General features: G+C 30.4%; 1 protein-coding gene across 2 annotated transcripts in view; it reads left to right on the forward strand.

The window, feature by feature from the left end:
- Positions 1 to 13476: 13476 nt before the first annotated feature.
- LOC143085080 (putative carbonic anhydrase-like protein 2) overlaps positions 13477 to 15169 on the forward strand; it is a 30006-nt gene continuing 28313 nt past the window's right edge. For both annotated transcript variants that reach the window (XM_076261257.1, XM_076261256.1), the window contains exon 1: positions 13477 to 13611. In XM_076261257.1, the coding sequence (XP_076117372.1) occupies positions 13536 to 13611 (76 nt within the window). In that variant the 5' untranslated portion in view covers positions 13477 to 13535. The remainder of the gene's footprint in view (positions 13612 to 15169) is intronic.

A 15169-nucleotide genomic window follows, 5' to 3' on the forward strand; every position in this document is an offset into this window, starting at 1 on the left:
TTTCGATAACCCGAAATCGGCTTTTTTGTCACCATGCACGACATAATAAATACAAGCTAGAAAAACAAAAATATCTCAAGAAAACTTGCAATAGTGTGTTCTATCCTGAATATGTACTAAATATTCCAAATTGCTAGAAACAGCAGAATGATTTATGAAATTTGAGGCCCCAGGGGCAAAAAGCATAGACAATTGCCTACCCCATGGGTCATAAAACAAATAATTTAACTTGTAAATGCTATAATTTTATGATTTTAAAGTTCTTCATATAGAAACGATAACTATGCTTGGTAGTTATGCAAAAATCAGATGTTAGCAGTCATTTCTACAACATTTTAAGTGAATTTATATCTCAGACTGGTATCTGCATACATACAACTATTGCACATATGGCTTTGTTTGAACACTTCTAGTATATATATTAGCTAAACAGTGTCAGACATATGGTTACAGATGATACTGTTGTGACAAGAATTCTAAATTGACCATTTGAGGCAGAAATGTCTTCTTCAATTGACAAATAGGCATACAGTAAGATGTGGCCTGGAGACAGAAGCTGGACTGGATACTTTATATAATCTTGAATGTTGTAATGATTGACTGCTAAACATTACATTTATAGTATTCTTATATGCTTTCAATAACTTATCAAAACAGTTTTAAACAGGTTCTAGGCAATTTTGTTTTTGTCTTGTTTTTAAATTCTTTTAAAAATTGAAACAGTGAGGGGGTATAAAATGTATAGTAAAGAAAAACTTAGAGTATACACAGTGATTTCTTTAAGACTATAATTCTGATAAATGAGTATTAATGTGAGAAAAACTGATTTTAGAGAGTTTTCTATTTGAATAAATATCTGTATAGGTTGCACTTTGTAAATACAGCTGTTTCTCAAAACACGCCTCTTTTGGAGAGATCTTGAATAGTCATAGAAAACTATCTTTGTTTACATACTGGTTCCCAGTTATGCTCTCTGTGTTCCATCTCACAGAGACATAACTTGGGAATGTTACCAGTAAATAAACATGTGCATATTGTTTACATTGAAATCTGTGGTAACCTTTCATTCGAGGTAGGGGTAGTTGCGAAAATTAGTGTAAGTTTCAACTCTGAGAAATTCAGGGCATATAAACGTTGAAAATATGCCGTATAGCCCTATATTTTGACCTTTGAAAAAAATTGTGGTGCATATGAACCTTCAAGATTTTTTTCAAAACTTCATAGTAAAAGTGGTACAGTTTAAGCCGTAAAAGGAGTCCCTATGGGAAATTGCATTGTCAATATTTACAGAAATGCAACCTGTAAATACCAATTTTATTTTTTTGCTGCATGGTCTCTTTTAGATATTATTTCAAACTCACAAATGAACGAGGAGATATATACACATATTTGTCATATTCATTCTTTCCCTTCTTATACAGGCATACACATATGGATACGAGAGGAAACGAAATAAGAAAAAGTAACATGCTGCCAAAATTACAGCAGTGGTATACTGGCTTTAATTTTAGTTATTGTACGTTCAACGTGCTTAAACGGGTCAAAAAGATAAAATCAAATTATGTAAATGCCCTATTGTGCATGCTTTAAAACATTAGTAAATTATCATGCATACAATTACAACATTCATTTGTACTCAGTTTTAAAATTGTACCGTAGAATTCCACCTCGTGCATTTGATACATGCACTTTTTTCATTGAAATCACATCCAATAATGTCTTGTTTCTGGTAATGTCACAAATCTTTCCTCAATGATTTGACATGATGTCGTGACAAGGTCTAATTAAATTATCAGTCATCGGTAATGCAGTATAGATTTCAAATGCTGTGACATTTAAAACGTCAACTACAATAATAACTGGTTTCGTGTGAGGTGGAACTATTCCAACCTTCAAGGAAGCTAACTTCCTCTTACAAATTGAAGTAATTTAACTCGTTATAGTATTTCATCTCATTTGTTCTTGATGGAGGACTACGGAATCTAGGGTAACTAACAATGCAAGGAAATGTTCTTTCATTAAATTTTGAGAAGAAATAATACTATATTCCATTGACCAATTACAATATTTGAAAATGAATCTACATAACTTTTACAAAATACTATTGAAAGCAGGAGCCTGCATTTTTATACAAGATCTTGGTCTTAACGTGTGTCTGGAAATATATTTGTCTTAACCGATACCCTAACAGTACCAACTATAATAAAATTACAAACCAAAACTCTAAATAGATTTAATGATAATATGAACTGTTTTTGACTCAACTACATTTATGCTTGAACAAGTTAATTAAGTCGTAACTTGTACTTTATGGTTCGTCATAATATGTGATTTAGTTCGTAAAAATGTAACGGAAAGAGCAACTGAAGTGTTTTAGAACAAACTTTCACTATAAAATAAAAATTGTCTCTTAGAGTGTTTCATGCGTGCTCATTATTTGGTTAAACACACACAAAATTGGAGAAAGTAAAAATGGGCTTCTGATTATCTTTTTCTACAAATAAGTAGGAAGAAGATCAATAGATAATAAGTGTTTACTGCTTGGGGTATCTTGCCACTAACATATAACTCGGATAAAAAGTTTACACGTTATCAAAACCCGTAAAACCATTTGAATTAACCAAAAGTATGCACTTGTGTATTATATTTTAACATAACAAAAGTATCAAAAGGGTATTGAAACTGAACATATTTGACTGTACCGTCATCAACAAGAAGATTTGTAGAGGATAATACACAAGCCGGATATCATTCTTAAATGTCTACAAAGTAAATTTTCGCATTTTGTGGCCTTATATCTATTTCGAGGAAACACAAAATAGGTTATCAAAATATAAGACTCAATATAACTGTACGTTTTAGTATGCCCTATAGTATGCACAATATTAAATACTGCCATAACTCAAAATATCCCTCCACTAGATTATCTTTTAATTAATTTTGACACCTAAGATACACAATACTTCTACTATGTTCACACTTTCCATATACAGAAGATGGGCCACGATATAATGTATTGTCATTTATTTGGTTATAAAGAATTAGATTTTGATATATCTGTAAAAATAAACGCATTATTCATGTTGCACTTAAGAATTTTGACAGCTAATTATCTAAATGTAAATTAATCCTACAAATGTAATTTACCCAAGAGAGGCAGTAGACGTTAGAAATGATATATGATTACAAACGATTTTTTATTCGGGAATTTTACAGGAGAATACTATCCCTAGTATTGAATGCTTTCAATGCGACAATACACTAAGATAAAGTATTGCCTGCTTCAGATCAATGTATATTTTTCCAGGAATAAAGAATAGCAGAAAATCCAAAGTCCGTTTGTATGAACTATATCGTTTCGTTTTTCTGGAATAAAATTATTGAAACAACTATCCAAAACATAAAGCACTTGTGTTTGAAACACAATTGGCCTTTTGCTATTAGTTGTTCAATTAATTTGTTGTGGATTGGCTTTACTGGATATGTTTTTTTTTCCTTTCAATTATGATCCCTTTTGTCGATCTTCAATAAAAACTGAGATATTTATTTTTTTAAATGACTGTTAATTTATAGACTTTTAGAACATTATGTTGACAGCAAGTATTTATGAAACTATGGTGTACTTGCAGTCAACAAATAATAATTGCTTTGTTATTTTGGTCTCCTGTACAGAGTTATCTCATTGGCAATCATACCACATCTTTTATTTTATAATAAATAACAATACCCCATATCTTCATTGTCTAACCCTTAATTTTTAACGGGGTTCGCGTTGCTTAAACGGTAGTTTTTCATGTAGTGCTTTATGGATTTGTTCGACGTCTCGTCATGGTCTTTTTTGCCAAGGCGGTTTTACTTATTATTGTTCGGTTTGCTATAAGTTCGAGCTAATTGCAAAAGATCATACGCTGTGATGTGTTTAATAGACTAGAAAATACTTAATATTCTCCTATGCATATTAAAATTGGGTGTTTGGATGTCAAAAATGTAAAACTCTGTGTAACGTCTGCATAAACTTTAAAACAGTTAGAAATTCAATGCAAATACGGGAAAGTATCACAACTAAACTACGGTTATTTAAATTCTTTGTTTGTCAGGCAAAAATGAAACCTTTACCCTTTTCAAATTGGCAGTATTGATTTTGTTTGATAGTAACCACATTATATTCGACTTCAATTCTTTAGATAAAATTAATCTACTTAAAATCAAAGACTTGAAGAAATAGACGATAATATAATTCCTTAAAGAAACTTTTGTGCTTAAACATTGGTCTCACAGAAAATTGTTTTACTAACTGCAACTCTTTGGTTCCTCTGCTCTTGCAATGCCATTCAAGGATCCAATTAAACAAAAAGGATTTCAGTGCTTCATTCTGATAGAAGATGAACGCTTTCTGGTTTGTTAAGATGTAAGATAAAATACGAAAAGCATAACATTTACATGAAACACTTTAACAGTTTTGGCTGTTTCTGTTGTTGCTTCATTAGTTATGCACTTAACATTCTGTTTTGTTCTTTCTACATATAGTTTGTATCATACCTTCAGAATGATTCATACGCTATTCAAATATGATTCCAGATATACATGTTATGCACATGAAAGTCATAAACCAGTAATCATCTTTAGCGTCCAGATTTCAGAGAAAGAAGACTGCAATCTGACCTTGGACTTTTAAAGCGTACATTCATTGTTTCCATACATGTGTTCTATGTTTATTATATCATTGCCAGTTAGATATTCTTAAAGATATTTGAATTGCCAGTTCATCTGTTTCATGTCATGGTAATTAAGGGAACTAGTAATGTGCTGCAAAAAATTACAATTTCAATAATATAATCATTAAATGGCGTCAAGAAGGATTTTGTTTCTTTATAAAGTGACAGTTGATTATATTCATTACTAATAAACATCAAACCTATCTTTTCTTTAACATTATTACAATGTTCAACGAAAGCAGGCAATAATTTTCGAAAGTGTCTATGTATTGTATCGTACATGAATAAAACTACTTTGACTTCGACATAACCAGCCGAAGATAAACCATACAACATAATTATAAAATGTTAAAACAACAAAAAAACTTTAGAAAATAATCCGAAGGATATTTAGGAAATGAGTCGATGAAGTAGTTAACCAACGACACAAAACACAGAAGACATCAACTTTTGTTCGGTCACAATGCCGTCTTCAACAATAGATGCGTGTTTAGGGAATATACAAGCTCTTGATTCTAAACACTTATTATTTCAATAGAAAAATTATTTACGTTATTATGAATATTAGCACATCAAGAGCAGAATCTTGCTACCCTTTCGGAGTACCTGTTATGACCCCAAGTTTTTTTGTGGGTTTGTTGTCGCTCAGTCTTTAGTTTTCGTTACTGTCTTTTGTGTACTATTGTTTGGTTGAGCCTTTTCTTTTGTAGTCAAAACATTGTTTATTTTCGATAAATGAGTTTGAATGTCCCTTTTTTATTTTTCTCCTCTCTTTGAAAGACGTCTCAAAACCAGTCTTAGAACAAGTTTGTTTGATGAATGATTATGAACATTGTTTTATAGCGATTACATAATTGTATGAATTAGAAATCGAAGATAATTCAGCAACACAAAATCCAATTGCAATATACCTAAAACAACTCCCTGTAACTACACTCATGGGAATGTCGGTTCCAAATGTGAATGGGAATCAAATTATAAAAGACATTTATCTCAGCAAACTCAGGAAAATATCAAATAATATTAATGCCGTTGTAAGAGACACGTTAATATGTCTTGCCCACAAACGCATTTACATTATAATCCATAATTATGCACACCTATATTTTCATTCCATTAATATTTAATGACAATTTATTTCGCGACAAGAATGCTTTAAGGTGTGAGTGATTTTCTAGTTTTGTAATATTTTTTGAAATATTTATAAAATGATTTAATTTTACCACGTCATGAGTAATTCATGACGTATTGCAGTATAACATGAGCACTATAATTAGACGTCGCTTACACCTTCCAGTTCTTCAAATAAATCATTTGTCTATTTTTGTGGTTGCCGACCTCTGATAAATTGACATTTATTACGGAGAGAGCAAAGTGATCATATTTCACTCAATTAAGAGATCTACTGTTAACTTACCTAAAATAACATATAGATGAATATTAACTGATCATGCCTTAGACATTTCTCTTCCTTTTAAGACGGTTCAAAGTAATGTGTATGGTTCAATAGGTATATGAGTGTAAATCGAAATAGAAATATTTGTTCTAAAACCATTAAACTTTCAATACTGTTTGCGATAAAACATATAATTCACCATCTACTTGGAAATTGAATTCGATGTCTTGGACGTGCTCCTCACCTTTCCATTTTTCCTTATAACATTACACTCACGGGCCTATCATCATCTATCTGTGTAATTATGGTATTAGTACAAAGAGGTATTTAGTATTCCAGTGGCTGTTAAGGTCAGGTAGTACAATAATGTACTCTAAGGAACAGATTAAGCTATAGATGGAGACAAACAAAAGCGAGAATAAGAGCGAAAAGGATACATCCGGCATCGTTAGATTTAAACTGTTTTCCAATTATAAATAGTTGCAGCATTCTTTGAATTGAAAGAAGCGATGAAATTTCAAGATTTCAGAGTAAAAGGTAGTCGCATAGTTATTTTATATATGAATATAAACGTACTCACAAAAAAAAATATCATTTAGTATATCATTTACGGAAAGTATCTTTACCATAGCGTCAATTCATAAACCACAAAGTCTGGAAAATGATATACTCATAATCAAAAGATAGTTGTATAGATTTTTAAAATATGGAAATATTCAAGTGTAAAAAACAGTTATTGTACAATTGTAAAAACGTATTTATTCTTTCAGGTTCATACAGTAATGCCGTAGATCGTGTAATTATCGAGTCTCTTACAAGAACCGCTTAAGACTAAACAGTCCCGTATGACTTGAGAATTAAGTTACTATGTACATTTTGTTATCAATTGCGTAGATGATAAGGTAATTAAGTATAGATATAAAAAAAATGACATCATAATATCGTGATATAATGACTTTAGTACGCCAGACATTGTAATGGGTACTTCTGTAGAAAAATGTTGCGTGTTGTCTGCTACATAGTGGTAAAGACGTGAAAAAAATCCGCTCTGGTTCATTTTTACAGCGCTTTTTACCGCATAATGGTTTTATTAACATTGATGAATATAAAGAGATCAAACTTTCTTGACGTTTATCTGTGTATGATCACATTAAATAGTTTCTAATGAATACCAAAGTCTAATTATACAACATATATGACACGATGAGCCTTTTAAAATAAACATTTTATAGAAAGTAAAAAGATTTTAGTTCAAGATTTACCATTACACAAATATACATTTTATCGCCATTAATTCGAATCACGAAGGTTTTTAAATACCTGGTAAAGATTGCTGTAGTCGTATTTGGCACAACGTTTCGGAATTAACGATTATTTAATGTTCTTCAACTTCGTTATAATTCTGTGTTTCTTGTTTTTTTTCTTCGAGAGCTACTGATGAGTCCGATAAAACGAAACACGCGTCTGATGTACTAACTTACACCGTGTTCACACCAAACGCTATGTACAGTAAACATGTTTACATTTGGTTTAATGTAATGTACACTACATTGTAGTTTCACATTAAATTTGTTCACATCTATACACCTTGTTTAGCTACCTGTACATAATATTTGTTCACACTTGTAAACTATATGTCATTTAGATGTTCATTACATAGAACCGAATTAAAATTTTCGAACAACTTTTCTAGCAGTTAGGGAACGAACATTTGACTTTACACAAAGGAGGGATGGATTTTCCCTCAATTTGATTTAAAAAAAATCGGGTCATTCAGATGATAAGAATGAACAAATATTCTGAATCCAAAGTTTCCCCATACATTATAGTGTTAAATATTGAATTGCTACCATCGAAAAAAATAACTAATTATAAACTTTCGCGTGAGAAAAAAATCTGACTCAGAACTCCCCACTCCCTTATTTCCCCTTTTTTGTAAAGTTAAGTGGTTGCTCCTTTAAGAAGTCATTTTGGATGATTTGCAGTAATTAAAAGATGTCTCGATTATGCATTTAAAACGCAGGCTCGCCATTAGCGTGCTTACAGACGAAGAAAAAGAATTGCGATGTTAAGGATCACTACATTTCTATTTTCTATTTGTTTCAAATGGTATTTTTCTCCAAGGAGTATTTGGCAAAGGGAGGGGGTAATTTTTTTTTAATTTCTATTTGTATTTTAACGGATCTGAGATACTACACAAACAAACAATAAACATCACCCTTTTTCAGTAATGCATTTATGAGTGAATCGTTGTTTGAGTATAAAGACCAGTGGCAAATATTTCTGTCAGTGTGTACGCCCAATCGATTCGGGAAGACATTTTCAAATGAATTATGTGTTCGGCAATGATGATGGATGAGTCTTGATTATGAATTATAAGGCTACGCAATGTGTTTTTATAACAAATAAATATATCAAGTTTAGACAAATATTTCTGTAAAAAACTTTATTAATAAGTGTTATATGTATCTACGGAAGCGTATTAGCGCCACACATTTTTTTTTTTATTTTTCTTCCTATGTTTGCGTTATAAACCTTTGCGTTATAATGCAAACCTTTTGCGTTATAACGCAAACCTTTGCGAAATAACGCAAACCTTTGCGATATAACGCAAACCTTTGTTTTATCTTATTTCTTATTTAAGATTCAAAGGAAACAGTAGTTATTAATGTCTAAGTCACTATTCGTAAAAGTAAACTATCATAGGCCAAAGTACGGTCTTCAACACGGAGCATTGGCTCACACTTTACAACAAACTATAAAGGCCACAGAAAACGATATCCATGTTACTACTAGTATATATTTTACAAAGAAAATTAAGTAAATTGAGGTTATACCTAAGAAAAAAATCACCCTGCTACTATAACCGAGTATAAATATACTTCCAAATTAAGCTTTCGTTTGAGAACTGTGTAAAGTAGGTTAGATTCAAACAAGCTAACCTTTGGCAATAAATGTATAGAATGAAGATGTTTTATTAATAAAATTATGTTCTCTCTATTCAAATTGCTACCCAAGCATCTTAAAAATACTTCATTATATTGAAATGAAAATTCAGTGACTTTCTATCAAAGAATCTTGATCATATTCTGAGAAAAAAATGTTTTCTTATTAATAATTCATTTTAAAGCAGAAAGATCATTTCGTCTATTTGACTTGGAGGTTTCACAATTGTATGACATTATTTTTTATCTTTCAATTTAAATATGACCATATATATGCTAAACTATATCTATTTTCTTGTTAAATTGTATACTTTTCTGATGCACAAATCAGTCTTAATTTATCTATAATTGCACTTCAAGTTCCATTATTCCTATGCATATTTATTATAATGATTTGGCCTTGTATGTATGTTTTTTTTTTTTATCTACTAGTAAATCATATCCGAAATGAATGACAGACGGACATATATACAAAACTTAATGAATAATTGAAATCAAGATATTTGCGTTATAACGCAAAGGTTTGCGTTATATCGCAAATGTTTACGTTATATCGCAAAGGTTTGCGTTACAACGCAAAGGTTTGCGTTATATCGCAAAGGTTTGCGTTACAACGCAAAAGGTTTGCGTTATATCGCAAAGGTTTGCGTTGTAACGCAAAGGTTTGCGTTTTAACGCAAAGGTTTGCGTTACAACGAAAAAGGTTTGCGTTAAACGCAAAGGTTTGCGTTACAACGCAAACATAGGAAGAAAAATTTTAAAAATGTGTGGCGCTAATACGCTTCCGTAAGTATCAATTTGATATAAGAATATTTTTTTTTTAAATATACACTGGAAAATTTAAGTTCTGAATGCCTAGTTTTGTGTACACTTAACCTACACAAGGCCTACATCGACTATCGACTGCATGTAGACAAAACATGATTTAAACTACATGTAAATTTTGGGTTTTATTAATGGGAACGTAATTTTGTTTAGTTTATGTGTGAGTTACACTTACACAACACCGAGTTTAGGTCAATGTGAACACGGCCTTATAAGCTTAGTTAATTTGATGACAACAATTTATGCAGTTGTACATCGTTTTAGTTACCTACGTTAGCATTAAAGGTAACGGTTTTACTGCACTAGATACGTATACTAGTCAACACGACTTTTTTGTAAATTAAAGATGACATTTTCCGTTTACAGGACCAATATTGAAGGTAGTAATATATGATGGCCTTGGAAATACAAATTCGTTTGAAAAGTAATAATTGTTTTGCTTTAATGACGTCATTTGGTGAACTTTTTTGGTGTTTTTAAAAAAAATACATAAACCTCTCATTTAAAGATAAAGACAACGTTTGCATTTAATTCTTTTTTATAAAACAGTTTCTTCGTTTATTTGTAAAGCAAAGTTCGGCTCCACAAGAAATCGTAAAAATGTATACATTAACAAATGATTTACCATTGACAGTATGTGTAAAGTAAAATTAAAAACAAAACGGTAACAATCTTAAAACTAATCCGAAAGGTTCCAAATTCACAGTGTGTTGTTTTTATAAGGCATTTATTTGAGGCGAAAACATTTTTATTTTACTTTTTTTTATTTTTTGAGATTTCAAAATAGACTTTTTTTACCAAAAATTAAAAGAAATAGTATTTCAACCAATTAGTTACAACATGAACATAACTTGATTAGCATATTGAAAATTTTCAACGAATTTGAAAATTTTAAACAAATATGAAAATTTTAAACAAATTTGGAAATTTTAAACATATTTGAAAATTTTAAACAAATTTGAAAATTCCTTTAGTACTTAAAGAATTTAGGACTTAGAAAATTGAGTGTTGATTTTTTATCCAACTTTCCGCAAAGGTAATTTGCACCCTATGATCGTTTACACGAAATTTAGTTACTTTCCGTTAGGTTTTGATTTCCATTATTATATGTGAATACGTTGCAAATGAAAGTGTTTTAAAATAGTGTATCCGATTTAGTTTTATATTTTATACTTTTTGATAAATTTTATTCCAAAGTCGTGTATCGTTTCTTTTGTTGACTAGTATAATTCAAGAATTAGAATCTTTTCAAGGATGCTGTTGTACTTCTATTGAAGTCAAATGAAACTTTAAATTTGAGAAAGAAATGAATATGTTTTATTTTCTTAAATGGATTTTTAAGTTTTAAATTTTTAAGATTAATAAGTTTTAAAAGAAGTGAATGTGAACTGTTTTTAAAAGAAAATCCTTTAAATTATCAACATCTTCATCAATGTATTAATATTGAACTATTGACTTCCCATACACAAATTAACCAGTAATTACAGACGTTTGCAGTGACTATGAGATCTCTAGTCATAACTTCGGCCACCAATTAGCGCGAGTGTGAGGCCAAACCGTAATGACATAATGTAAACAAACTCACTCTTAAAGTTAAATAATCATAACAGAATCTTTAAAAAACCAAAGTTATATAATAATCATTTAACAACTGTTAATTAAATGTTTAATAAACAAATAGAAGCACATGAAAATATAAAATTAACGAAAGTCGTGGCTTTTAAGGATCGTATTTCATTTTTAATCATTTGCACGAGCTCTGTTGTTTTTGTTTATAAGTGTCACCATTCGGTAACTTGGGCAATCAACAATCACTGAATGTAATAAACATGTAGTTTGTCGCGTATTGATTCCCCCCTGCCTTTCAATTTTTACCTGATAAAAATAAATCCAGAAAAGTGTTATGGACGACCGACATTTATTTATTGTTACTTTCATGTAATGTTATATTATTTATACATGTGGTTCGTTTCTATGTATTTTAACATTTTTTGTTTTGTTCACTTCAGTTTTCCTGTTGTTCGTATGTTTTTCTCTTCTTAAGTTTATGTGTTTCCCTCATATTAGTTTGTTGTCCGGATTTGTTTTCTCTCAATCGATAAATGAATTTTGAAGACCGGCATACCATTGTTGCTTTCTTACCCGATTTATCCTTTTTTTGAAATGCTAATTAGATTCATTTAATCTATGTGTGGTTTGTTCGATTAGTTTGGCATTATTAAAATTCGAAAATCAATAATGACATCATATTTTCTTGTTGTCCTTCGCAATTTATATTTTGACTTCATCAGACATGCGACCATGGTAAAAAAACACATCTTTTTGCAGATAATTCGAAAAGAATGCTTATGATCGTCCAAACACCATTAGAGAAACAGATTCTACCACTTTATAGCATGAAAACTAATAGTAAGATACCCTCAAGATGTGGTGGTAGAATCTATAATGCCCCTGATGCATTTATGATATCAAATTGTTGTAATTGATAAGATAAGATATTAATCAAGTGGTGTATTTGTTTTCAAAACAGTATTTACACAGATTTGACCTAATGATGTAGTCATTTCATGTGTAGAAATATTTTTTTCAGATATTCAGACTTCTTGTTTTTTTACCTATGGTACAGGGAAAAACGTTTTGCCCAGTATTACCAATTTTTTGCACAGATGACTTCAATAGCTCATTACAGGTAATGTGTTATATGTTTGATATGGTCAATTTTGCCAGAAAGGTTGGTGTTGCTGAATTAAAATGTTTAGGCAGTAACTTATATATGAACACGAAAACACTATAAAATGATATGTATATCTCTACCGTAGGACTTGAGGCATCCATACGTCACCATCATCACATATTGATGTAGTCATTTCATGTGTAGAAATATTTTTTTCAGATATTCAGACTTCTTGTTTTTTTACCTATGGTACAGGGAAAAACGTTTTGCCCAGTATTACTAATTTTTTGCACAGATGACTTCAATAGCTCATTACAGGTAATGTGTTATATGTTTGATATGGTCAATTTTGCCAGAAAGGTTGGTGTTGCTGAATTAAAATGTTTAGGCAGTAACTTATATATGAACACGAAAACACTATAAAATGATATGTATATCTCTACCGTAGGACTTGAGGCATCCATACGTCACCATCATCACATATTCATCTCAATTTATACTATACAACTTTACGACACTTTTAAAGGTATCAAATCGCTTTTCTATAATAAACAGTAGATTGATGTATGCCGTTTAGCTCACTATTGCGAGATTGTTGTAATATAGCAGTTTGCAATCTATGTTACCTTTTACGTCTGATGTATCCATAGTCATTGGCATTAAAATATATTTGTAGCAAACATTTGGAAGCTTAATTGCATTGATCCTTTCATAGCAGTTTGTGTTTGGTTTCTTCTTAGTACAGTTATACCGAATGTATTTAGTAAAGCTAAGTTTTCAATGTTGATTTGCGTGTAACTATAATCCCTCCCCTTTATCATTGATTAAACAAAGAAGCCATATAAGGATTTATTGATTAACAATATCATATAAATCTACTGTGCATGATTAATTTTTCTCACACTACAAATCGTTACTTGTTAACATAACATTTCTATTCCTCAATTCTGTAAATTGACTGTTTGGATATATTAAAATGAATGTGTAACTGTATCATGGAAGAGTTTTGGATTTTTCTTACTTTTCGTTCAGTTGTTGGTCTTCAGAGAGTCACAGGTAAGACTCGTATATTATAAAATTGTAAGTCCTGGAATTTTAAACATTTGATATCAAGTATTTAACTGGTTCAAAGTTTTTTCTTGAAGGAGGTAAAACCGAAAGAATAATCAGTGTCTTAATTACTTTTCTTTTACCATTTTAATCCTATTTACTATCGAATACGTATTAATGGTATAAGACTTAGGAATCACATGAACTTAAAAACCTTACAAATTGTCTTACGATAATGTTTGCTGTTAGTGATTGTTTCTTTTAGTTAATTTTCAAAAATATCAGTAAAAATGATAATTTAATTATTTTTAAGTGAAATCAATATTGTTTTTTGATAATAATAAATATTATTAAAAATAGATATTAAGAGATACTGAACATCTACAACTTTAGTTAAAAGATATAAATGGTAGTACCAAATATGAAAGCCATTCAGTAACATTCAATTTTATGATAAAAATCAATTAAAACGAGATTCTACCTTTAAATCTGTAATCACCGTTTGTCCTATATGTTTGAGAAGGAAAATCACATTTTGCATAATGTTAACACTATAAAAGTCCGATTACAGAACGTTAATCATGGATAATGTTTATTGTATCTATTTTACTACAGACGCATTCTATAGTGACTCCTTGTTGGTCTTGTTTACAGAGGTCATCGGAATATCTGGTCAATTTACTGTGATTGACTTTGTATTTAGAAGTGTCATAATAATGTTTTGAAGAGGAAATGATAGATTGTATATTCATGTTTGTCAAAGGCTATTGTACCAATCGAAAATGTATAACTTAAAGAGTGATGACTTTTAGAAAGATGAAGTAAAACAAGCTATATTTCTATATATAACAATTTTATGATATGGATCCATCCCCAAGGAGTGAGGACTGAATTGGCTAAAAAGGTATACATTACATGACGTTCAAATGTTTCCCCGTCATCTCATTCGAAAACATTAAATTTTCGATCTTACATATTCCCACTTTACTACTTTATTTAGCCACATTATATCTACATATTGTGTTTACAACATTTTAGAGGGTGATTACGTTATGCTGTTTTTATAACCTGTCCAAATCATTTCTCAGATTTGTATGAAGAATAAATGCTTGACATGTGGTTTAAGGATGTACTTATGTGATCTAAGGTAAAGTTAGATAAATCAAGAATTCAAAATTGATACTTTAAAGTGGAAGAGTATAAGTTAAGTATCAAAATAAGCTAAAGTATTGATAGGTCATGAAGCTCATTTTCGAGATATTTAACTTATAGAATATGGCGGGAAAGGCTGACTCGAACTTTCACCTTCTATTTGCATTCTTGTTATTAAGGTCTAAAATTAAAAAAAAAGGAAATCAAGAATTTGCTTAAATTTTGTCAAATGACCTTTTATGAGCCGCTACGTCTTATGTTATAAGATAAATAGGTGTAATGGGGCAAATTATTTTACCTTGTATCATATGGATAAACTCCAAGGACTTCAAACATTTGAAAGTTATTCCAAAACCTCACCGAAGTACATCCTTAACATGTATCTACCCACTACTTTAAAACAGCCAGTATT

Source organism: Mytilus galloprovincialis, chromosome 8, assembly GCF_965363235.1.
Source record: "Mytilus galloprovincialis chromosome 8, xbMytGall1.hap1.1, whole genome shotgun sequence".
NCBI lineage: Eukaryota > Metazoa > Mollusca > Bivalvia > Mytilida > Mytilidae > Mytilus > Mytilus galloprovincialis.